Genomic DNA, 27,289 nt, shown 5'->3' with positions numbered 1-27,289 from the left:
AAACCCCCAAGAATTTGCATGTGGTCAATTCTGTAATAGGACTCAGCTGGCCACAAAGCTGGAATGGTATTGGCCTTGGTTCAAGAAGATATGAGCTTGAATTTAACCAGGGAAAATTTTACTCATATAGTAAAGGTTTGGTGTAGATCCATTTGGCTCACTCGTTTATGAAATTACTTTTTCACATTAAAGTAGTCAGTAGTATATTCTCAATACCATAAACCACTGGTGTTAGGTATCACTATACTAAAGGAGCTCTGCTGAAACAGTTGGGCTTTGCTTCTGGTGGCTTCTGTACTGACCAGAACAAACTCCACATATGTGGTAAATTTCACTGACTACTCTCAAGCCTGGCACTGGATTTCCAGAGGTAAAATATTAGACTAATACACATCTACAGTTAAGTAAAGTGAATGCTTTTCTAAATAAATGTTAGATCTGGCCATAATGGAATAGTTTTTATTTATTAGTACTCTCAGCCCAGCAAAAAAGTGTCATGGAAATTTATCAGCCCCGGCAGAAATATCTACTCACCCACACTTTACCATGATGATTGATGATAATGCAAAACCCAATGATATTTCACCCTCATGTCAAAAAAAAAAAAAAAAAAGGCAAACCAAATCCCAAACTCACCTCAAGTGAGTAAAACCTTCCCAGGCTGATTTGAGGCTAAGGACTGTGTGCCTGTAAGGTGTTAGCAGCCAGCAAAAAACTGCACTCTCTCTCCATGAAGTCACTCTATGCCTCTTTTAGATCTATTTTAATAGTTCAGCGTTTATAGCACTATCATTCAAACTGGTGAAACCTCTGAACGCTGGTGGTTTTTTACAGTTTGAAGTAAATTGTTTCTGAGCGTGTTTGGTCTCACAAATTTCAGAACAACCACAGGAGAGAAGAGAGCAATCAAAGGCCGTTCCACCCAAAGGTACTAGGCTGCACCACAGATTTCGAGGGGTGCACGATGTTCACTTCGAGCTGCTGGCAAATGCCATGTTGTAGCTGCCTGCTTCCAGGCAAGTGAGAATGAGCAGGCACAAGCACTCAGCGGTGGCACAAAACCAGCCCGGAGCAGCCCGGCTGTCAGCAGCTCTGGGAAATCACCAAAAGTCAGATCAATCTGCAGCGACACAATGTTTTCCCCAGAGTCCTGACTTACATCTTATTCTTATGTGAGGCTTTTGCCAAAATCGTAGAATAAGTGCAGCTAGAGATTTGTAAAATAATGAGAAGATCTACAGTCTTTCTTTTGCCCAAACAATATAAGGCAGAACCATATTTTAAAATACTCAAAAGTTCAACATGAAAAAAATCATGAAACGGACACTATTTATGCACATTACTAGATTGCAAACTGGAATCTTGAAAGTATCACATGTTGCTGATGAATCAGTTGTGCTGCCTGTGGTAGGAAGAGGGACGCCTGGTATTTTTGGAAGCAAGAAGTGAATGCTTTCTCTTTCCTTCTCTAGACTGATAATACAGCACTAAAACTGAACATTTCATTTGAATATTGAATAACTTTCATGTGCTTCAACTTCCAAGTGTAAAGCAATGAAACAGACCGTTTAATTTCAGTGCCTTTCTCAGACATTGACTTTTTTCTTTACTGAGAAATACCTTAACTTGAGTTACCGGGCTGGTCCCTCTCTTCTCATTTTTCATCCCAGTGGGTGAGAGTGCCCCAGTCGTATTTGGTGGCTGTGGAGTAGATGGCATTTTGGCTCCAGGAGAAACTTGCATGCTTGCCAGCTGAGCTGCATACAGTTGCTGGAAGACAAGAGGATATACAATATATTCTGCAAATTCCTGAAAAAAGAAGCTGTAAATGTACATAATTGTTATTGCTCTGCTGCTTCATCTCTTGAAGGAATTTTTTTTTTTCAGCACTTGCTTCTTTGTGGCTTTTCCTCTCTTGTTGTTAAAAAAAAAAATAAATAAAAAAGTATGTAAAACTCCTACACATCAATATCCCTTTTCTTAATTTGACTTCTAGTTGATTTTTTTTCCCTTCTTGATAATGACAGTAATGGTAATGAGCAGAAGGTTATACTGTTACACTAAATCTGAATATTAAAAACAAAATTGAAAAGATATAAGGCTGTTTATGAAAAGGAAGTATAAACCCCTGTCAGAATCAACAATGCTTCAGGTCTTTCTGTTCTTACCCAGAAATTACCCAAGAACTCCAGAACCTCTGCTGGTACCTGAGAAAGGAATCATTTGTTACCAAAAGGCAATGTTTCATCTTCTCTGTCTTAGAGTACAGTGAGTAACTTCTATAAGTGCTAATAAGCATAGTTGGCCTTAAAAATTCCTATAGAAGGCAATGAAAATACAAAAGCACCCTCAAAGAACTTTTCAAAAAGTTTAACTGAAACATAATAAAAACTTGTATTTGAAAATAAACCATTTCTACCAATCTAAAGTGTTTATTGAACAAAACCAAATAGGTTTAATTTCCTTCCAGTGACCAAATTTAAACTCTCACCTTGAATTAGTACCAGCAATAATTCTTCCACCATAAACAGGGAAGATCCTAATCCCTATTCTACACATAAATCTATATAAACTTTCCCTTATTAGTAAGAAAAAAGCCAGGTGGTTTGTATGTAATTTCCAACATTACTATCATTCAGATGGACAAATAAAAAAAATTACAGTAATCAAAAGCAGACCTTTCAGCACATGTAATTAAATGAAAGCTTAATAAAGAATAATTTGCAAAAGCCAGATGTGCTTATGTCATAATTGTTGCTTTCTTTGGAACAATTTTTCTAATATAACAAGCCTCCACAGAAATGAAAGTTACACAATAGTATAAGCTCAGTGACTCAGTGGCTAGACAAACGTGTGAAGGAGGGTCCAAGTCAGAACTCTGAGTGACAAATGAAAACTCTCTCTTGTTTGTTTGTTTTTTGTCACCTCTTTTCAATACCACAGAAAGGCTACAAAAGGATAACAGATTCGCATTTTGAAATCAATGATGTTTAAATATTTTGGCTAAGGTACTGTTTTTTCCTGCAACAGAAAACTAGAAAAATTTGAAATAGAAAAAATTCCCAGCTTTTGCTGATGTCCTGGAGAATGAAAATGAAACACTGTATACAATAGTAAGTGGGGTTTGTTTTGTTTCCCCCTGCTACCAGATTCTTAACTCTTTAGCTGATTTTTCAGGTCAACCTATGCTTGCTTGATAGGATGCTTTACTTACATGAGAGCAAGAAGTACATTTCATAAACTTCTGAAAGCCTGCACATTCTCAGTTATGATACTGGCTTTATCATTATTCCGTACTTTGTCTGCTAAAATACATTTCCTTTTTCTTTTTTTCTTTCTGAAATATTAGGAAACTATTTAACATCTATTTCACCTCTCTGGGGGAGATGACTTAGATGTTTGCTAAAAGCAGACTAAAACTTCAGTACTTGAGGTAGTGTGCATTGCACTTGCAAGAGTGGGAAAGGAGTTCTATGCAAAAAGAAGTCCAAGTGTATCAACTAAAGTTTGAAAGAATTTCCTTCTCACTTGCTAGGCAAACCATCAGGGCAAAAAAGGTGGGGTATGAGTTTTTCTTTCTACCATATCCAGTCTTTTTCCAAGGATCACAGCTGATAGTCAACTCTGGCACGAAGCATAGTGTGGCGGGTTGACTCAGGCCCAGCCAGCTGCTCTCTGCACATTCCTCAACACGACAGGGGAGAAAATAAGATGGAAAAGCTCATAGGTTGGGATGTTGGTTGTACTGCAAGTGGCATGAGAAAGAAATGTTTCTAAAGGGAGACAGAGAATAAAAGAAATTTTGTTTATATGTATGTGTGTGTGTGCGTATAATTCATTACTGTGTTACTCCAAGGTCATAGTGTTGACTTTATCCTGGCATTTCAATAAATTTATTTTACAACATAAAAGCAAATGTAAAAATAAGTAACAGTAATTAGCTTTCTGGTTTGCTTAGACTTTAAAACAAAGCTGTTCCACAAATGAGTGCAAATCTTGCAAGAATTCACACTAGCACTAGCAACACTGCTGTGTGGGCTGGGAGGCTGTATAACCTCTAAAAAACACCAGTTTCTGTGGGGAGCTAGCCAGTCTGGAAAAACATGTGCATACCACCATTGCTGGGAGAAACAGTGGCTATTTTTGAAAATACCACTGTTGTGGCTCAAAATGGCAATTTAGGACCTCACATTGACATGGTCAGCTTGTGAAGCTTTTGTTTGCAAGATTAAGGAGAGGAAAAAAACCCAAACGTTAAATGAATGTTGATAGTTAGCTTTAAATGGTCAAAAGCAAAATTTCGGTAGAATTTTTCAACTGAAATTCTAAACTACCAACTACTAGTAGTGACTAAAAAAAATTAACTTACCTCAAACACTGAAACATATCTTTTCATATCAATCTGTTTCAATGTGCGTCTAGCACATAAAGAGAAGAGCATTTCATAACCCTTGTGCCAACCACTGACTCAGAAGGCTCTTGATTACAAATTAGATACTCAAAACCATCAAGTATCCATGATTGTTTTAAGAAGCCTTAAAAACTTATAGCCTGGTTCTTTTTTTTTTTTTTTTTAAAAGGTTGCTAAATTGTTTCTTATGATCCAGTTCCCAGCATCTAAATGGTAGTGCTGATTTTGAGTTATTGAGTGCTCCTTTATAGTAGTTTGTACTCACTTTTGTAGTTTTATAGTTTTCAGAACTAGGTTTGTTCTAATGTCATGATGTGACACTGAGGAGTGAGATTTTGAAACGCCACAAGTCTTGCTTTAGGCAACAGCAAGTGAATTCTCATATTTAGGCACCTATGATCCTACAGGCTTATGGACTTTAGCACTTGTTACTGCAACACTATTCCAGCTGTAATCAATTAAAAATCTGAGAGGCATTTAGCAAAACTGAGAGTCACTATGAGTCTGAATGATGTTCATCTACCTAAAAAACCATCACAGATGAGTAGGAAAGCTCTGCACCCAGCCTGTGCACAGATCAGCACAAGTACATACTGATATTTTTACCTGGAAACAGCAAAATTCATACTAAGCCTGCTTCAGAAATTACCTATGGCATTTGATGAATTATTTCTGTTTCACTCTTCTTATAAAAAGTATCATCCACAATCTAAAATTTGTCAAAAACCTGTGAACTAATAACAGAGCACCTTGACTGATCCAAATGCTAAAAACCTTAATACCATCTAAATTTCACAATGCCTTTGTGAGACATTTTCATGATACAGAAGGATAATTGCCTTTGCTGTCAATGTTCATTCATGCCTTGCCAGAAGACAAAGGCCCTAGGTTTCTACATTATTTCAATAGTTTTTCAACCGTTTATTTAAACTAGCTTTCAATAATCAAAGCTCTTTGATTATCTCATTTTTATTATTTCTTGTAGGCCTGTGATTTCTACACACATGATCTGTCAAATGACAGTGAGCACAGCAAATGAGCACAGAGCAAAGCTTTCTGCACCAGACGTTGCAGGAATGGTAATGCTTACCTAGCACCTGTGTCTAAATGAATGAATAAAGGTGAAGATTTTTGAGAATTGAATGTTACAGAATTAAGACATGGTGAGGAAAATAGAATGGGCCTTAAATCAGCACAGCTAAGGGAGATGTGCAGTGACAACAACTTGCTAACTTTGTGACAGGTTGTTTTACCACCTAACACGGAATTGTGATAAACATAACCTTCTTACCAGTGGCTTATCAGCCACTGCCCTTATGGAAAAAGCTTGTTTAGAGAAGATATGTCAATAAAGAGAAAGCAATCAATTGCTGCATTAGAAGAGAGGTGGTTCCTTTAGACACACGAGCCCAGGGAGGAAATGGGGAGAGCAATTGCACTTGTTTGTCTGAGAACAAAAAGGCAAGGGGTAGATATTTCAGCTGACCGCTTTGGTGAGGAGGAATTTGGCCACAGCAGTGGGGATATAATTCAGCTGCTTCCTTTGCAAGAAGGAGAATTGTAAAGAAACTATAGCAAAGCCACATGTGAAACATGGAGATAAGAGAGCAAGGAGTTGAAAATATTCTATGAAACAGTCAGCAAAGCAGGTAAAGTGCAGGTGATGAGAGCTGGCCTAGCACAGTGAATTGCAATGGCTGTACTTGGAAGATACACCAAAAGAAACTTAGTAGAAGGCATCTCAATTCAAGAAGAAGGGATCTGTTCTAGAAGCATTTACCCTTCTATTTCAGTTTACTAAAAGATTTAGGATCAAAATGAAAATACATTCTCTTTTTCCTGTATTTGTACATTATTTCTCCAAAAGGTGCTATTTTTTTTTTCTTCAAAAACCAATGGTAAATTTTATGGAACCTGATCATTTTTTAAGTTTTCCATTACTAAAAATGCATATCCTATGCTACATCTTCAAATATATCTGCTACAGTAAATGAAACCAAACAATAAAACTATTGAGAATCAAGTGAGAATCCTTATTTGTCAGCATTTTAAATGAATTGTGCAAAGCTGAAATATCTTATTTTTAGAGATGAAAGTTCAGCTATTTAGACAATGAGTAATTTGGTTTCTAAAGATGAAAAACTCTACGGAGTGACTGCAAGTGCTGTTGAAATCCTGCACTACAAGAGGTAATGCAATTATTTTTTTTTTCCATAGTATATTTAGTACATAGTGTTGCAAAGCTGTAATTCCAGAATTTTCCTTCCCAACTCTAATTCCAGAATTTTCCTTCCAAGTATGCAACAATAATGCTTAAAACTTCCTGATTACATAGGGTTTTGACAAGTTAACCAGAACCAGTAACATCTTTACTATTTCCAGCAAACGTTGCTGAGTGAAGAAGTTACGCAAATTAAAAATTCCACCTTCAATGGGACTACTTATTCCTTATTATTGGTGTAAAGGTGCTTAAAATATGCTTTATGTCAAACAAATTAAAGGAAGCAGAGTCTCTGAAAAAGTTTTTGTTGTGTTTAGACATTTGGATGGAGAATGATTAGTGCTCAAACCCATGTTTTGGGTGTCCTAGATAATAGCTGTGGAAGTAAATGCTGGCCTGAGCCCAGTGTCACTGGTACAGCCTTTGGCGGTGCAGTCAAGGTAAACTTTTCAAAAGGCAGAGCAGAAGCATCTTACTCAAAAAATTCACACACATATCTTAGTCTAAATGCAAGAATTGTTTCTAAAGTAATGTTAATTGTATTTCTTTTTTCCTATTTTTGTATATAAATGTCATTTTTTGTACTGACATCTTTTGCACCAAATAAATTCAGTGACTAACACTGCAGTTGAGACCTCTGCTATAGCACCAAGGTAAGAAATGGGGTTATTTGCTTACACATATGTTGTTTGGGTTTTTTTTTTAAGCACATGGTTTTCTTTTTGTTTTAAGATAATTTTTATGCAGGTCCTTAGAGTGAGAGGCAGGTTAACAGAAAACAACATCCAGAAACACAGTACAGCCTAAGTAACTCATCAGCATCCTAACCATGTGGCAAACCTAGGGGCAACTCGAAGGCAGATACTGCCTGTAGAGTCTGCCAAGAAGCCAGATGCCATCACCAGAAAAACACCTTCCACAGCTCAGCATCTGTGTCCTAGCAGTGTTCTCCAAACAAAAGGAGAAGGAGAAGGAGGAGGAGAAAGAGAAGGAAAGGTGCATGTTAAAATTGTTAAAGGCAATGTAATGTACACACAAATGGGAACCTTATTTCAATTTTAAAATCTAAATCTTGGAAAAAAAATCAAAGCTTTTGCTGATGAAAAGATCCCTAAATTAACAGGTAGACTATTTTATGCTAAAAAAATGTGTGCTTTCTTCTGTTTTAAAATATATTTGTGCAGGTGCTACCTCTTAAAACAGTGTATTTTACACATTTATTCTGATGAAATGTGGATGCCTTCGTAGCATTTTCTCAGTTTGTTCTAAGAACAATGTTAACAAATCAAAATAAGGTGAGTTTTACAGATCTGCTACAAGGAGGGCCAGACTGTCCTCTCATTTTCTTGAGTAGCCACCACACAGATAATGGTAGCTTACTCTTTAAGAACCAAGAAGCGTGCAACAGCAAATCAACTTTATGCTAAGTAACTGATACTTATTTGGCTTTACATGGATATGTCTGAAATTATGTCAATCAAGTAGAGCTACATGAAGTTGAGTAACAATTAGGGGAAAAGTGTTTAATTAATAATAAATAGCAACACACTGAAAAAACCTATCTTTCTCTACAGAACCCAAATGTCCTAATAAATGCACATGGTTTCCTTTTAACAGCATCATTCCTTCCTATCCTGTTTGTACATGCCTGACCTACCCACACTGGATATAACATTCTGATTTTAAACACCCATACATCATCCTACCACAGAGTCTGCTCATTCTTACAGAGTGAATAGACTCTGCTTCTTATAATAACCTACCAACCACCTTTGCAAAATGCTGTTGAGTTGTAACACGAACAGGCAGCTAATGAATTATCATAACTAATGTCATAATAACAAAGATTGTTGCAGTGATTATTTATACGCTTGCCAGCTAATGTGCTCTCAGATTTATTAAGGCCAAATATATGCAAACAAAGTAAATGTATTTGCAAAAATACAAATAATACATTTTGTAGACACAGATAGAGCTAGAAGACTTAGGTTTTCCCTGTATGTTCAGGTGTGCATCTACAGGGCAAAAAAAAATATTTCTCAGCTAAAAGAATTATTTTACCAGTTATATTAATTTACTTCAGTTTTTTTTAACTCTTTACACCAGTAATTTCAGTATCTGAGAGTTGCTATTTTATATATAAGCAAGGGAAAATTTTACATGGCTCTAAATTCCACCCAATTCCTGTCTCCTCAGGAGATACACATGCCTGTTTTGCTTCTCTCTCAAGCTGCAAAGTAACAGATACCTGGTTTTACCACTAAGTGTCTGCTGGTTCTACCTCCTCTTTTAATCACAACTTCATTGTACTGGTTCAGAAAAAGAAAAATTACTTCCATTGCTTCTCCTGCCCTGCTGTGGATAATGGCCAACTTAAACCAAAAATAAAAGAATCTCTATCCATTTTACTCTGCAGCTTGTATTGTTGTAGTACTGCAGTCAAGATACCCTTATGCAAAATAACAGCTTTATTTTGTTAAAAGGGCCCAACTCTAAGTGGACCATGGAATATTTATGGCTCTCAGTAGTCCTTTGAAAGAGTTATCTTATGTTTTTATGCCGATCATGGGTCAGAGGTTCAAATCAGCACTTCTTTCTGTCACTCCTTATATGTTTTACTATAATTTACAGCTCAGCAAGAGGACTCATAAAACAAAAGTGTCTATTTTACTTCAGCAACTAATTCTAGCTAATCAAAGCTTTCCAGCAAAACAACCCAGCATGAAACTCTGTGTGGAAAATATGCAGAGAACAAAGCGTTTTGTCAAATAACACATCTCATGATGTAAACACATATGTCTCTTATAGGAAATTTTATCGCTTCCACATTATCGGCACACAAAAGGAGCATTCTTGTCGCAGACCTGGTGTGACTGTGGAGCCATCGTCATTGGAAACAAGAGCCTGATTAGGTTCCCACACAGATATGAATAGATTTTCTTTTTTTAGTGTAATGCTGCCTTTCTTTTTTCTTAAACAGACTAGTAATTGTGGCTATAAAAACAGTGAATTGTGTTTGGACGATACTTGTTTCTTCATATTTTTTTTAGCTACCCAATGACACCAATTATCCCATATGGTTGTCCTCTTCTGGAAAGTCTGAGTTAATCCACAGCTGTGAAGATGAAGACGCACCCAGCAGGCTCTAAATCTGGTGGGTCTCTTGTCTGCTAATAAAGTCCACAGTCTGCTGGACAGATGTTAAGAGGATCTGTTAAATAAGTGAGTGACAAAGACCCAGGCTTCTGCTGAGGAAAATAATTAGCAAACCCTTATCTAGCCTTCATAGATTTTCATTTCTTGCCTCATCTTTTGGAGAAGCAAATTTTCATTACTGGACAGAGGTAAGTCCCACAGCATATATAATAGATGCTGCTCAAAATATGAATGGACTAGATGTTCACATTGGCATGTGTTCTGAAGAAATGATAGATCCTTTTGTCCTTGACATTCTTGCACACTGTTATTCCTGCACTATTATTTGAAGTTTGGTTTTATTCCTTGTATTATGGGCTTGTACTGGGAGAGCCTGAATAAGTATTGCCAGCTACAAGATATCTACTTAATTTTTTGATATCATGGGAAATGTAAACTGAAGATGAAAGTACCATTTGACTAATTTTTCTTTAAATGCAATTAACATTGCCTATTCTTAAATAAAGGGATTACAGACAATACATTCTGGTACCTAGGCTCATGCTGGTGTTTTGGAAAAACAAACAAACAAAAGTTAAAAAAGTGAAATGAGAGGGTACCTGCAGCTAGATCCATGCTTAGAAACTTAGGCACCCCCTTTTCCCTATCCCCACCTGTTTATCATCAGGGCCTGACAGCACAGACATCTAATGCCAAAGTCTCTCTCAGTAACAGTTGTATAAATTTGGAGAAACACTAAAGAACTAAAATATATGCACCAGTGCAATAAAGAACTAACTTGCCTTCAGGCACATGTGCATTAAAGTGCTCTTAAGATAATTTCTCTTTTGTTTGTGAATTGGATTTCTCATTCTTTTGATCTCATCCTGCTTTGACGTAATGAAGTAGAAATGGCCATGAAAACAGCTCACTCTGCTTTGCTGCCTAAATACAGACAAATCCCATTTAGGCATTGTTCCTGAGATTGTGCCCCTTACAAATCAAATGGTGTTGATTTTATTGAATTATGACAATTAAATACAATCTCTCAGCAACTTCCTGTTCACAACCTGCTTACTGTAAAGCTGTGGGCAAAGCCAAGAAAGAATGCTTGGAGCTCATAAATTATCAATCACTGCAAGCAACTAAGACAATGTATATAATTTGGCACCTGGCAGTTGCCTCTGTGATATTGTATTTGTTTACCCTTAGTGAGTACCCTTAGTGACAGGTTTATTAGTTTTACAGCACCAGGACAAGTTTCCGAGATATAATGTTACCCCATCACCCTACGAGGCTGCTGGGAATTTTTAATGAGACAACATCAAAATAGTGAAATAAAAGTTTACTCTCTCCAAAAGATATTAATTCCAAAATGCATCCTAAAAGTTCAGACAGAACATTAGGGATCTTGCATCACCAGAGATGTAACGTTTGCTCTATTGAAATAACTACTCAGCTCACAAGTGTCAGAATCTGTGATACATAAATGAGACTTCCTATTTCTTCTAATGTGACTAAGTCAAAAACCTAATTCTGTAAAGCACAGGTACTGGTCCTATGTCCCCCAGAGTGAAAACTATATTTCTGCCATGTCAGAGAAGAATAAAGGGCATGCTGAAAGCTGAGCAGGGGGAACAGAGCAATAGCTCAAAAAAAAAAAAAAAAAATAAAAAGATAAAAATAATTGAACGCTTTCTGTAACAAATATGGAGCTCTTGCTTTCTGAAGAGCAATTCCCTTGTGAAGCCACTGACTGGAGGGAGACACAAAATCCTCACTGACTTGGCCGTTGTGTCTCACCTCATTTCACTCTTCTTTTTTTTTTTTTCCACTTTCCAAACAGACTGAGTGTTGGTCTGCTGAGAATATGATGCTAAGCCACTTTTCCTGTAGAGTTTTTAAACTGGGCCTCTGAGAAAGGATTTGATACAATTCAATGACTGAAGTAATACCTTTGTCCATCTGAGCATTAAATGGCCCATTGAAATACAGCTTAGTTAGAAAGAATTTCAGTAAATGGGGCTTTCTAATTTTTTTTTTATTATTATTATTCCTCTCCCAACAGATTACAGCCTGGATCTGAAAATGCAGTTCAATCACTTTTGGTTGCCTCTCAGGTCAGGGCTTTAGCCAGTGTTAATTAAATATAACCCCTTTAGAATAGTGGAGGTTAAATGAGAGCAACAAACTGGTCGTCTTCAAAATATTACTTCATGATCTCTGAAAAGCTTTTTGCTGTTTGGGAGGGCCCTCTTTTAAATACATTGGTCTTAACAATGAAAATTTTTAGGGGGAGAGCAGGGGGGATCCATGCTAAATGGTATTTTATCCAACAGCTAGTAATCACAAAACATTAAACACCTATTTCCATGCAATATAGCATGTCTGTTGTGTTTAAATAACACACATCATAAAGGAAAGTGCTGCAGTAGACAATTTAGGCTGTAGCAGCACATACAGCACAATTTTCAACTTGATAAAGTGAAACTATAAAGAATCAATGCATATGTCAGACAGCTTCCATACCTAATATTCTTCCCTGCAGCTATTAGAAGTTCACATTTTTGTCTCTAGTAGGCACGAACATTAGTATACCTTCAATTTCAGGTCTTCAGTCACATTCTGTTGTCTGTTCCATACAATTTGACCAGACCATGAAATTGGAAAGTAGCTGAAATTGTCCTTTTTCATCTTAATGATTTTATATGAGAAAGGGAGGGTTTTCTGTAAACTATTTGTTTACTGCTTTGCAAAAAGTTTCCTAAAGTGTTTGTGACAATTTTACTATTAAATTTGTTGAAAGAAAGCTTTTTAATATATGGCAATTAGTCTTGTCTTTCTGAACATGACTTTACTGTAAATACTCCTCCTTGACTATCCCTTTGTCCCAAGATTCCTTAGAAGAATGCAACCAAGCGATAATTCAGCATTATTGCTGCTTCAGTGCACTAATCGCTTAAAGAGCAGCAAGGACCCTATGTTCACTGCCACAAGGCTCCTACAGCCTCCTGGCCTAAGGCAGGCTTCCCAGCCCAGCAGCATCCAGATGTCAAGAGGAATATCCAGGTCCTGATGCAGCACGCCGCTCCATTCCAGTATGGCCTCAACATCTGTTTCATCTGCTGGCGTACAACCTGCTGAATACACTGAGGCTGCTGCACAAAGTGGGGAGCAGAACGAGGCTGGGAGTGAAAGACTGCACTTGTATAACTCAGTGTAGTTATCACTAAAACAAAACTCTCTGCAGACACAAAAATTCACAGGAAATATTTGGAACCCCAAAAATGGAGCTTGAGCCTTTGCTGTCTCAAATGGAGCACTGAACTAAAAATCTAGACAAACAGCAGGAAGGACAATGTGATAGCTAAAAAACCAACCCAACACATCTTCTACGCAATATATCCTTAGCATTTGTTTCTCCTAATGGAGGAAGAGGCCATAACACCTTAGCTTCTCATCTTGCTAATTTTACCTTCATTTAATTCTTTAAGAAAAGGACAAAAGAAGAAAAAGCATGGAAGTGTGTAAAACCAATTGTTGGTGCAGATCTAACAACTGCTCTTTACACAAAATACTTACAAATAAAGTGAACTTAGGCATCTGTTATATATTTTTAATTTCCTATAGACAGTAACTCAAGACTTCTAAAACAATAAGCATCTTTTGTCTAAGATAGGAATCTGTAAACGTTGACTTTTTATCTTGAGGCATAACAAAAGCAACAAGCATTGTAGCTGATCTGGATTAAGTTCTGACAGGCAGTAAAGGAATGCTAACTGTTCTCATCTCTTCCACCCCGTGTATCTAGTCTCCTGCATTTTTGCTAACAACAACAGAATAGTTGCATGCTACCGTGCAAATTCTTTGAGTTGTTTATGCAGGTGAGATCAAAGCCTGAACTAGACCACATCTTTTTCTCTGTATTTTGCTCAGGAGGAGGACCTAATGAGAGGCAGTTTAACCAGATGTCTTCCTCTGCAGTGGCAGAGCAGGAGCACTCTCATCACACAATCTGCTGGCTTACTCTTTCCTTTGGCCAGCCTGGGGACATGGCTCACCTCTGCATGCCAGGAACAAGAGCACAGAAGGCAGGAGGGATTAAATACTTCTGTGTTGCACCTCCACTTAGGGTGATCACCTGCACCAAGAAACTAGGAAGTATCCCTCAGACCTTTCATTTAAATACACCCCCTGTGAACCTGAGCAAGACCCCAATTTCTTTGTGCTGCTCATGAAAAGGGTGCACTGCTACTGCATTCCTACAGTGCCTGAACTACATGTATCTCAGTACAACCATAAGCTACTCCTATTAAAGATAAAAGGTGAGCAATAATAGAATCTGCTATTTTAATAATAGAATCTGCTATTTTAATAATAGAATCTGCTATTTTAATAAAATATTGCAAATATCAAGAAAAATAGGAATGTAACAATATGTAAAAACTTCATCAAATGTCTATAGCCATTTCCTCTGCAGGAAGACAGCAAAAAACATGAATGAACTCTTTAAGTAGAAAAATTTGCCAGACTACTGATGTGCAACTTTTTGATAACAATTCTCCTGTTACTTATTCAGAGGAAAGAACAGAATAGACTGATCTTTGTGATTCCCCTAAATTCTGTGCTGTACTACACAGCTTTGAAATTGGCAAAAAATCCTCAACTTTTTTTATGATTTTACAAAATAACTGTGACACATTCTGCTTAAAACTATTATGTATTTGATATAGAAGAAAACAGAGAAATAAAATATAAGTTCATTTAAGCTTAAGTACCTTTGGTAGAAAGCCAATCACAGCAAAGGATAAATGCATTTGCTTGAGAAAGTGAGTTTCCAGTGGATTTTATTTGACAAAAATGTGAAATGCTGGAGATAAATCTTTATGTCATTTTCCTGTGTTTGCTTCTGTTAGAATTTGCTTTTGGCATTTTTATCGCACAGATTCTACCTCATCCAAATTGTGGCTAGCACTAAAGTTAACAGAGTAACAAGCTCAGCTAGGATGGCAAGCAAGGACAAAGAAGCATGTCTCCAAAGATGCAAACAAAGGCTCTAGTATTTTAAACACCTTCTGCTGTATCCAAGGCAAGCAAATAAGCAGCACTTATTTCAAATAAAAACACAAGCGGATCCATCAGGAAAATAAGAAAATGCAACCAGATGGTTGTGTTGGGACACAGGTTTTTCATTCATGTTATGCTATCATATTACCTTCTCTGGTGACAATGTAAATCGAATGATTCTTAGAAAGCATTTAATATGTTTTCAAGTATTCTTCAAGAAGATCTTCCAAAAATGGTATTTTTTATTATTCCTTATTGCTAATATAAGGTATCTTTAACAATAAATGTGAGACATTTATATGAAGAACATTTACCTCACAAATTCAGACAGCTTCACACACTTTATGTGTAGAAATGTGTTCTGGGCTAAAGCTAGTGTAAAAAGAAGGAGCTGCTTAAAGAGAACCTCTGTGACAAGTGAAATAAAATTATATAATTGAAAAGTAATTAATGACAGTAAGTTTGCCAAACAGATGATAGCTATCAAAGCTTATCAAATTCTGCGTTTCAGAATTTCATATTTATTTTTTTTTTTAATGTTAACACATAGATGGGCTTTGTGAGAGAAGTCAGAAGTTTCATTCAGGCTCATGTCAGCAGGATTACAAGCAATTATGAGTAACTGCTTGTTGAGCTGTGTGAAATGAGTTGGTGAGTGAGTTTCCTAGTAGGCACATGTCCATGTCACTGGTACAATTGCTGGTAATGTAGACAATCTTAGCTGAAGGGGTCTAAAACCCCAAATATTATCCTAATTCTGCAGAGGATGAAATCAGCTGAGGACACAAGATTATTGTGCAATTGTGTAGATCTTCTAGGTTTGTCAACATGGCAGCAGAGAGAAAAAAAGACACATAAAAAAAGGAAACTGGGGCATGGAAAAAAATAGCTGGCAATAAACCTTACTTGGAAATATTTCTTAAGATCTGGCACAGATTGGTGGGTTCATTAACTATCTGACCACCCAGATGGAGAAATTGTCAAACATAACGATTGCAGTGTTTCCCTGTGTGGAGCTGTACAGACACAGAACAAGAAAACTGAATGCTCACCTACCACTGCTCATCATACAGAGAGGCAAAAGCAGTGCAATTAAATTTCTACAGGCTCCCATGACAGAATAATGAGATGCCATCCCAGTAATAAATGGGTGCAAGTCAGGTAAAAGGAAGGAAATCCATTTAAAGTACCCCTCTCAGTTCCCCCATCTGTATCCCCACCTTGTGAGAAGATGCTGATGCAGCTCCACATTTCAGAGATGAATTTTTGAAAGTGCTGCTTGGGTTTTGAAACTATTATGTTTTCCTACTTTTATAAGAGAGACAGTTCCCATGGTAGCTCCCAGCCATTCTGTTATTTCCAGTAGCAAAAATGGTCGAAAGTCAGGGATATAATAAATATATACTGGCTCTACTGATCAGGAGAAGCTTTATCAGTCAGCTGGGGCACATCTGGGAAAAAAAAAACTCACTCAGGTGCATCTCTAGCATCCCATCCAATTAACATACCATTAAAAGTAGTTTGTCCCTTTTCAGCCTGCTGTGTTACCTGATAAGTCAACATATTTAAAATGTATATTTAAATGCAGAAAACAGTGAAATGTTTTCTTTGTGAAGCAGAAAACAAGCCCAGTTTACAGATATTTTAAAGCATTAGAAATAATTGCGCTTTACAGGTTGCTTAGCAGATACCTCACACTGATCTTTTGCTGTATATTTAGAACTTTCATGCACCTTCAAGGAAAATTAAATAATTTCCTTAAAGGAAGTGCACACAAAATTATGCAAAACATATTCAAATGGTCTCATAAAAAATGCATCTAAAAAAAAAAAATCACATTTGTACCTCAAACCCAGGTAACTGGAAGCTTACTATTACAAATTTATTGTAAGCTGATGTATTTTACACAAAGAAATGTGAATTTGGTGTAAGATAGCCATGCTTTCTGAACTGCAGAGGGTGTCATGATATCTCAGCAACAGTGCTTAAGCCAGATTAAAATGGTTGTGAGGCCTGATCTTAGCCCTCCCCTAGATGCAGAAGACATGGCCTGTACTGGATGAATTACTATGGATGGTTTACAGATATGGTATTTAATAAAGCTGTAGCTTAGTTAAATCTGGTGACTTGTTTTGTTTCTAGTGTACGGGAGAAATGCAACTTCTTTGAAAGGACCTTCTTTCTTTTATTTTTTCACTTCATTTCCAAAAATACCAGTGGACATGATAACACACTCTCCATATCTCTGCACCTGAAATACTTCATTTGTTTTCACACTTCACTATTTGCTGTAATTCATGCACAACACCAAGACATGTGCTTTATTGTGTTGACTTCACTAGATTTTGTGAATGATTCCTTTAAGTCTGGAATAAACCCTTAGTACTGACTCTTGAGCATGATGTATATTTCATCCTGTGTTCCTTAAGATGCCCCTCCCTTCAGTCTCTTTTTTCAGGACTGATATGCAAGCCTTCTGTTGTCCCTCCAGCCATATGCAGCCTTCATGCTGAATCTTAAGAGTAGCCAAGATGATTCCAATACTTTCTATGAGTTAGGACACTTTTCTAGTTTCTCAATCATATGGATTCTAAAAATATCACAGACCAAATACATCTTAGACAAGCAGGGTGTTGGAGGCAATACCACTCCTATTTCAGCATCTAAAAAGACTCTACTCAGTGATAGTGATATCCACACACTGATTCAATGAGTTCTGTCTCATCTTATATGAATTTCTTCTCCTTCCTGAAATGGGTCAGTGGGAAGGGACACTGTTATAATCAAAGACCCACCAAAATAAGGCAGGTGATGATAACTTTCCAGTCCACACATCTTTAAGAGAATTCTTCTACTTCCTTTAACAGTGCATGCATATGTGTGTGTCTACACCTAGAAGCTCTCATCTAACCATCCTTATTCTTAAAACTTTTAATTCAGATGAAAGATGAGCTAAGTTCTCTTTTTCTGTAGCAATTAGGAAGGAATGACGATACAGAAGTGTATTATTTTCCTTTGTGTATAGACCTGACTTAAAAGGCATTTTTGTCTTTACTCTCATTGCTGCTAAGTTCCTAAACAGCCAAATATTTTAACACATTCACAGGAAAAAAAAGTCCTTTGTGTTTGTAATTTTTACCCAATTTAAGCATCCTGTTCTATGGTTAACAGTAGTATAATAAAATTCCAGAAACATATTCACTTGCACCTAATTCCTGTAAGACATACACCATATACATTTCTAGAAAGCTTGAAGGAATCCAACTGCCAGCTCAGAGTATGCCTCACAGCCAGCCTGTTCCCCAAAGGGATGCCACAGTTTTAAAAGAGCTTGAAAAAACCTGCTCATCCCCTGACAGCACTCTGCAGTACTGGTGCCTCTGGTGCTTTGTCAGTAAATGCAGCAGTAACTTATTTGCTTCTTACTGGCTTCTGAGTGAATACATACCCCAGGGAGGGAGCTTTGTATTTTAAAATAGAGCTTGGGCTTTCAGTGAGGGGCAGCCAGTGGTTAAGGCAGCAAGAACATCTTGTTGATGCTGGGGGCTCAGCCTCCTCCAGTCACTTGGGCTTGAGCTTCTGCTTTGCTACAGACTGAAGAGACACAGGAAACCTCCTGCAATCCAGGCTGTAAGGATAACATCCTTTTAAACACACAAGTTTCCTGATAAGTGAGTTTATGTCTGTGTCATTTATGATCTCAATGGTATATTCTCCCTGGAACAGAGCATATGGGCCTGGAAGGCAGCTGTCCTGCTCGGTAAAATCTAGAGGTGCAGAAGATGGGAGTCATGCCAGGAGCCTGAGGATCCCTAGCTGCCAGAGGGAAAAGTCATCCATCCCGGGAGAGGAGAGCAGGGCCAGGACAGGAGCACTTCCCCGGGGGGAGCAGAGCTGTGCCAGGCTGGGGGACAGTCCCGTGGCTAGTGTGCTTCCTGCAACAGGGGGAAACAAGCCCAGGACTGGACTCAGGCTTGCCACATCCACGGCAAGTACTAGAACCACTACAGACTATAAAAACAGTCTCTTTCTTAAACAGGCCTATGAATTTTTTCTGCAATAACGTGATGCTGTTCCATTAAGCAAGAATGAGTGTAACAAAGACACACTGTTTAGGGCAGTCATTGGTGATGCAGCACATTAAAACAGATAAGACTAGGGTCTTGCAGCTGCACTGGTGCTGTACCAGACTGGTTACTTCAGCTAACATTGTTTGTTTGTTTGTCTGTCCAGTTTTAATAACTTGAAGACAACAGAGAAACTCCCTCCTGTTTTCATCAGGGACGTCATTACTGGGGGAGGTGGGAAAATCCTGGCCAAAATTTCATCAGAATTTATATTTTACTGCAAAAAAAAGTCTCAATTTTGATGAGCTGTCTTTTCCTGATGAAAATCACTTTGCTAGATAATTCAAGGCTGAAGATGAGAAGGAGCAGAAGATGGAGCATTAAGAAATTCTGCAAAGAAAGGAGGTCATATGCTAAAACTCTGACTCAATGACATAATTTTCATTGATATTGCCACTGATATAATTCAACTTGATAACACAGATATTACATACAGAGACATAAACACTCAAGTAGGGACAGGCACAAGTGTAACTATTTCATTGATTTTAATTAAATTTTCCAAAGTATTGCAAGGTTGGCATATTTTTAATTTTATTTTCATTAAAGGGCTTGCTTGGTCTCTCAGAGCCCTAATAAAATCTTCTTTCAACCTCTCTCCTTCCTCTGCTACAACCTAAATTTCTACATAAGAAAAGGACCAAAATATTTAATTTGCTACTTCCATATACTGAAATTTGCACAGACCATTCCCTTAATTTAGGCCACTATTCACTGTATCATAATAAGGAACATTCTGTTAAAATATGCCCACCTAGAGCTCAGTAGTCTTTGAATGCTAGATAAAATCATTCTATAAGGCTAATGAAGACAGAAACTCTGCCTGTAACAATATTAAGTTTGTTTTCTCTAGTGATTCGAAGAAGTGAGCTATCTGTCAGTAATACATTGAGGGAAATTACTTGTCTTGTAGGAATTCCCGCTGACAGTCACTCACTCACAGTGCTGACCCAAACATCTACCCGCTGACAAACAAATTACAGTGTCTAACTTTGAAAAGGTAACTAGCTGCTTTTAATTTTGATTGGTCTCACCAAATCTCTTTCACATTTACCCAATCCCATTCTTCGTTGTGTTAAGGGGGGGAAAAAAAATAAAAAAGGAAAACCCCGTGGTTTTTGCATTTGAAAAAAATTATTATTGCCTACATCCGAGAGTGTTATGTCAGATAAAACTGTTAAACTGTGTCTAACCAACATTAAGACTGGCAGCCCTGCCAGTGACTGACTGGGTGAGTGAACACATTACTGAGACAGCATTGTAGAAATTAATTTTCTTCAATAAAGTGGTTTTTAAGGCTCATATATTTCACAATCTAAACATATGTCACTGTTTCATAAACAAAATAAATGGATTAAAATAATACATTACCAATATGCTGACACATGGAGATATTTTAATTAGAAATACTTAAGCTGCGTGATATTTAACTGCTATATTTGTTGAAGAGGAGCATGCATCATTTAATAAGAGATAAGGCAGGTACATCACTTTGTATGATGTGGTACCAGAGTGGGACCAAATCACCTCCAGTGTGAGCTATCACTATCAGATCATATTAGCCTCACTAAAAAATTGCTTTAAGGCTACAACATATAGAGGAAACTCCATAAGACCAGCAGTCCAGTAAAACAACTTTTTCATTGAAATAATAAGTCACCAAGATCCTAGTTCCTGAGAACAATATTTCTTCATAAAAGGCCACATTTAACATCTTAGCTATTTAAAGACCATATTTACATGACTGTCGCATTACATTGGCCTCTTTCCTGCACATTCTTCTTGACTTACTTTAAGGACCTGCACTAAAATAGCTGAGGAAAGCAAATGTCAACTATGTCCTGAAATTTATATGTGTGAGAGAATTGGAATAAGTAGAAATGTAATATATTGTTTACTGTACTGAGTGCCCTCTGTTCTCTAAAGGTCAAAAGCATTGTAACCTTAGAGTTACAGTTTCTGATTGTTCCCAGGGTTAAATACATTATCAAAATTAATGGTTCAAACCCCTCAACCTTCAGATATATGAGTATTCATGCCTCCATCTGCTGAACTGTTCAACTAAAAATAGCATTCTTTGGCCTTCCCTCTACTAATATTGTGCCCCCGAGGCAGGCTATGCTCAGCAGCACACTGGATCTGCACCCAGCAGTATCAAAAAAGGTCATTTACTTTGTCTGCAATTAGAAGAGAGTATGGAGGAGCAGGATGAGATGGGAGGGAATGAGAGAAATAGACAAATATGTGTTTAGTTAAAAAAAAAAAAAATTAATGGATTATAAAAACTTCAGGCTTCAAGAACACAGCTGCAACTATAGTTAAGACTTGCCAAGGTTCATTAGTGTTATAAGTGATAAATTTTGAGGAACAAATTACACAAATAGTTTGGTGAAAGAGTTATGAACGAAAGCTTTTTTGTTTTGCTTCTTTTCCTAGAGCTCACTTTGTTTAGGAATAACTCCAGCTAGCATCATTGTAGTGCTTCCATTTCTATCAACAGTTTATCAGTCGTGGTTGAGAGAGTTGCGACATTTCCTTATTTACCACAAAGACTGATTTGTAGAAATATCTAAGAATGAACTCAGTTGGGTTTTTTTTTTTAAAACAATAAAGAGCACATAGTAACATTCATTGTTTGAAAGTCAGGACATACAGGTGCCACGTCTGCCACCACTGAGACTTCCCAGCTACTAGGTTATTGCTACCAGCATCACAAGAACTGGGAAAACCCACTTCATGATCAGCTTCACTCATTTAGCAAGATTACTGGGCACACATATCTAGAATCAGTTAATATCAATCCAATTATTTGACAACTAGGGAAAAAAAAAATCAGGAAAAGAGGAAAGGGAAAAACTCCAGAGAAAGCAGGTGTAAAAAAGAGGAGCAAAGGGGAAAATATCGGTAGGTTTTACTGCTCACACTGATTAATCAAAGCAACACGCTTTTGTTACACACATGCATCAGAACTGGTTCACACACCACTGTGCATACCTGCTACAGGTGTATTTGGTAATATATCTGTAAACTATTTAGCAGAAGGTTGATTTGCCGAGATTCACTCACAGTTGTTTGAAGCTGGAGGGTTGAACAGAAATAGCTTGGTCCTTCTTCTTAGACCATACCTAGAGAACTGTTCCCTTATTAATAAGCCCCTCCCTCATGCCAAGAGTCCTAACAAGGCTTGGTCCTATTATACATGTTGTCTAAATCTTGGCCAAGTTGTTGAGAAGACTGATAAGATGGGGCTGAACTGTCAGCTGGAAGTGTAGAACACAGAGTTTTAAGTCTTTTTGCCCACCACATCATCAATGCCACCTTCATAACATCAGTATACAGATAAAAAGAAGCTATCTGATGTCAACTCAAAGCAGAGCAAGGCACCAGTTCAGGAACACGGACTGGCATAAACAAGTGGTAATTACAACTTTATTCAGGACTCTGAAAGCTACAACTGAATATCAATGATATTTTACCACTAGGTGATGAATGTGACGCAAAATTTTGAGCATAGATGGGTCAAAGAGATCTGTTGATGAAGAACTTTGTTAATATTTGTAATGCAAGGCCCATGGGAGTGAAACCAGTTATTTGTGAAATTCCTAGATATGATTTCAATAAAGATTTTTAACCCATGGAGATGTATAATCCATGGGTGAACTCAGATGTACAGTTCAGAGAAAATACATTTTGATACCTATGTGCTAAATTGAATAAGATGGGTAAATCATTAATTACAAATTGCCCACTGAAGAAACATCTTCTGTGGGATAATTGCTATCATTACATGATGTACCTGGGAGTAAATTGTCTTCTGTTGCTATTCGACTCAGCGCTTTGAAAGTTGTCCTAATACACAGAAAGATGAGAACACAAAATTGCCACTATCTGCTACCTGAAGCATGATAGTCCCTCAAAAAACGTAAGTCAAAAAAAAGGAGAGATTATCAACTTGAAGCTGACAGAATTTCCACTGCAGCTGGATATGGATTACGGAAAATCATTTTGGAAGTAATAATAATGCCCTGGTAAAGTTGAAATGTCAGAGCTACTGCAAAGCTTTTTTAATTGAAACAGCTTTCTCGCCCCAAGTTCTCCAAACACAGATATTACACACAGGCTCACATGTAGAAACAAAACCAAACCTGCAAATGAATTAGCTATTTCTCCCACTGGCTGAAAGGAACAGAGATTAGTTTTGTGATCAGTATTTTTAAGCACTTGGGAAATACTCAGATACCATGGTCACAGCATTAATGTAAATAAATAAGTGGGTGGGGTGCATGGAAGAAAGGAAGCAAAACAGAAAGGAGGGGGAAGGGAAGCAAAGATGGAAAAATGAGTTGAAATGCTACACCCCTAACAGTCTTCATGACGCATCAGGTAGAAGAACAAACTCCCTCCAACAAACACACCCAAATAAGTGTTCCTTTAGGGAACACTGAGGGAATTTACACAAAGAGATTATTAATAATAGGAGTAAATAAAATTTAGTTCAACCAATTTGACAATCAGATGAGCAGGTATCAACTGAAGGCTAAGTACTCCATTACTTAAGCTCTTATGATCATGAAACGTTAAAGGTTTTGAAAACCTATAAAGGTGAAAGGCAGAAAAATAGAAGTGGGGCACACACAAAAAACACCCTCTTTTACAACCAATATATTTGAAAGTATGTTCAGGCCCCTCAAGCACTCCAATATTTCTGATTTTATTAGCACCGCTTGCTTTGTTGGTTGTTTTCTCTCTAATTGTGCTTGTCATGTTTAACAGCTCGGTCTGTTATTTCTGCAAATTAGTGAAATTGCATTATTGCTGTAGGTTCTGATCAGGGCTGATGTGCAAATACATCTGCGGGTCAAGCTACAAACAGATCTTGAAAAAGAAAAGAATCTGGAATGCCTGTGGTTGAGGTCCTGCTTCTTTTGTAGTTGAACAGTTTTTATCCTTTCCCGCCTGACAGCCTTGTGTAGGCTCACCGTTGTGTTGCATGTCACAGGTAGAAAAATAGTCTTTTTATTCACAAAGCTGATTTCTGAAGTATTTTCTCAACTAAAGATAACAAGACCTTTGCTTCACCAAGTACTCAAATACAGATTTTCAAGGGATAACTTCTATTTTTTTCTTCTGAAAAAATTCCCTTTGGTTTAAAGCCTTTTCAAGGTACAGTCTTAACATAATGCTATCACAACCCAAAAGTATTTTTCATAGAACTTTCCTTCCACTGTCAGAGTATTCTCTTCTCAAGTTTTGATAGTATGTTAGGTCATATATAAGCTCAAGGGATCTTTTTCGGCAGTTTTGGACCATCAGTGATCAGTGAGTTCCTGCCCCCTTCTCCCTTACCCTGTGTTAAGTTAGTAAGAATACCACCACTGGGCAGAGACGAGAGGATTTTTAGTTTGCTTTGGTCCTTCTGGAAAATTATACAATTGCAGGAGGGTAAGCAAAGCAGAAACCTGGGTATTAACACGGCAGTACTTTCCTACTCTAGGCACAATTTATTCCTGCTTTGTATCTGAACCCAGCTCTACCCTAACTCCAACAGGATTTTCAAAGGTTTACTTGCAAATAGTTACATGCATCTTTAATGGCCTTTCCTCTCATCTCCAGTCACTTCCTTTCCACACATTTTAACTCAGAAAGCTTTTGACTGTTTCTTCATTATTTATGACATTGTTCTGTCTTTTCGTGTGAAATTAAAAACTTCTTGCCACAAAAAGCTAGCTAATACTATGGCACATAAATCTTTCTTACACATTTCATTCTATATACACCAAAAATAAATAAATGACCAAACCAAGGCTCCTGACCATGCTTGGCAGCTGACCAGCTTAATGCACAGAAAGGCTGAGATTACCTAAATACAGCAGCTTTGGAATTTATTGTATTGTCAGCAACATACTGTCTGAAAAATTAAAAGAACCCAATAACAGACATTCATTTTGATACACTCACTGCTCCAATTAAAGTAGTTAAAGGGGAAAGGCTAAATGAAAATAAAGTACCAAAAGACTTTTTGAACTTATCTCCCATCAACTAGTCATAGAAATAAAAAAATACCATTAACTCAGCTAATATAAAACACACGGAACAATGTCTTTCACTCACAGTACCAAGGCTGGCTGCACGTTGCTGTATTTGCAGTACCATAAGTACATAAGGTGTTAATCCTCCTGGGCTGTGCTCAAAAATTATTTAACATTCAGACTATTATTTAGCATACAGCTGGTTAGCAGTTTTCCCCTAAAATGTTGGCTTTGATCCCACATATTTTTTGTTCTGGCACATACCTGGAGCTGTAAAGGGCTGAGTCCAGAAGCAGCAGCAGCTGCCATTGTTGATGGAATGAACTGCACAGGGTAGTTATCACCTGTCGGGAGAACAATGCGTGCAGGTTCAGACAATGAGCAGAGAACAGCAGCAGACAAGTGCAAACACGGGCCGAGGATTGCCTGTGCTCCACAGCACTCCTCTAAGCCTAAACATCTGCAAAAACAAAAGGCTTCGCTGGGCACAGACTTGCCGTGCTCTCTTGGAACTTTTTTTTGTTAGCAGATAGCTGGTAGGCAAACTGGCAAAACATAAATGTGATGATACTCGTGATTTTCGTTTTCAAAAGCAAATGTCCAACTCAAGCGTGTAAGCTTGGGCACAAAATGGGCCCTAGGGCACAGGCACACGACAAGATACCCCCGGAAACCTCAGCAGTTCCCAGAGGAAAAAACAATTGTTGATGCCACATGTTTATTAAAACAGGAGAAATTTTTCATAACCCAAGAAATTTCAGCCCTATTTAATGCAGAGTGATTTCTTTTCAGTATTGAGTAGTTTTTTTCCTGAGAAAGCTCCCTAGTTGGCTCAACACAGGTTGAGGTTATTTCTTGTTTTGCTTCGAGATTTTCTGTCTTAGGCCAACTCCTTTAAGGTAGACATAGAAAAAAACGAAATTAAAATACTTTTTAAAACAGACTAAAATATAATGTCAACTTTCTATTAGATCTGGAACCTTTTGGAACTTGGTAGATTAGATAGTTGCTCAGTGAAGATTCAGGCACTAAAATTTCTGTGTTCTGTTCACTGGAAACAAAATGTGTGCCCTCTGCTCTGAGAGAATAAATGCTCCAGAAAATAAGAGTACCTACTGATCTGAAATAGGCATCGTGACCTTGGATCTTACAGCATCTATGGTGTTACCACCCCTAAGTCACTGCAACAATGCATCGCACAGTGCCACTGGGACTCCTAGTCAATGTAAAGAATGAAGGCAGGCTGAAATAATTTAGCAGTGTAATCTGTAGTGTAAAAATTATTGAAGTGATGGATAAATTGCACAGTAACTATGATTTAGTGGAATATCACTTTGGCTCAACCTACTTGTCTGAAGTCAACATTACATGTTATCCATAGGATACATTTTAAGAGGCTGCTTCTCTGTACATTTTTGAGATTTACAATAACCAGTCTCTTTTACATGAACTTTTCCACACTGAAAGCAGAATATAGCAATGAGGGAAAATACAGAAACAGAAATTCAAAATAATACAATCAGGACATTCCAAGAGTTAGATTTTTTTTTTTTTGGTCATCCCTCTCAAATAAATAACAATAGCTCCTACCAGTCACTGGGTTCCTCAAGGCTCTCCCTTTTTGCTACCTGAAGGGCTTTTGTATTCAGCACAGTTTAAATGTTCAGTTGCTTCACTTTTTCAATAAATCGGACATGCCTAATCCACAAGGTCTCTTTGCATCATATCCATAATACCTCATCAGACGATTGAGCACAGTATGTGCTTGTCCACAGTCCAGTAACAATTGGATTCTGATTGCATACGGAGCTCTGCTACAATGCATTCACTAACACTATATTGTACTGGTGTCCTATGGAGTAATGTTCAAAATATCTCCTCTTATTTTCCCCCTTCCATGAGGTTGATTTTAGTTTGCAATGATGGTGGGTTTTTTTCCTTAGAAAAAAAAGCAACGAAAAAACCCTAAATCCTTTTCTCGAAGTACTAAAGCTCTCTCTTTACGGTTAAATAATTCTGCTCATCTCTTTGATATTTATATGAAATTATCTGAATAAATAAGATCCTAATCTAAGTTAAATACTGTTTCTTTAGAAATATCTTACAAGGTTTTTAAAAAAATCACAAAGATGTTGAATTAATGATGCTTTAAATGGGGGGGAAAATAACCATCCGAGTTACCAGCATGGGCTGCCTTGCAGAACATTTCGGAGGCATTCTTTCTTTAAATATCATGAATTATTCATTCCTATTCCACACAGCAATCTCTTCTTTCTCCCTCCCCCTCCACATACACTTT

At 37.4% G+C, this 27,289-nt stretch overlaps 1 protein-coding gene across 1 annotated transcript in view; it reads right to left on the bottom strand.

Moving 5' to 3' along the window:
- SOX6 (SRY (sex determining region Y)-box 6) overlaps window positions 1–27,289 on the bottom strand; it is a gene marked incomplete at its 5' end in the record, with an annotated part of 92,924 nt that overhangs the window by 59,109 nt on the left and 6,526 nt on the right. The window contains 2 exons of the mRNA XM_008947113.1: window positions 1,621–1,770; window positions 25,255–25,334. Coding sequence (XP_008945361.1) covers window positions 1,621–1,770; window positions 25,255–25,334 — 230 coding nt within the window. The remainder of the gene's footprint in view (window positions 1–1,620; window positions 1,771–25,254; window positions 25,335–27,289) is intronic.

Source organism: Merops nubicus, unplaced genomic scaffold, assembly GCF_000691845.1.
Source record: "Merops nubicus isolate BGI_N331 unplaced genomic scaffold, ASM69184v1 scaffold3499, whole genome shotgun sequence".
Lineage (NCBI taxonomy): Eukaryota > Metazoa > Chordata > Aves > Coraciiformes > Meropidae > Merops > Merops nubicus.
Note: the sequence above shows the minus strand (reverse complement) of the source record. Positions and strands in the feature narration are given on the sequence as shown.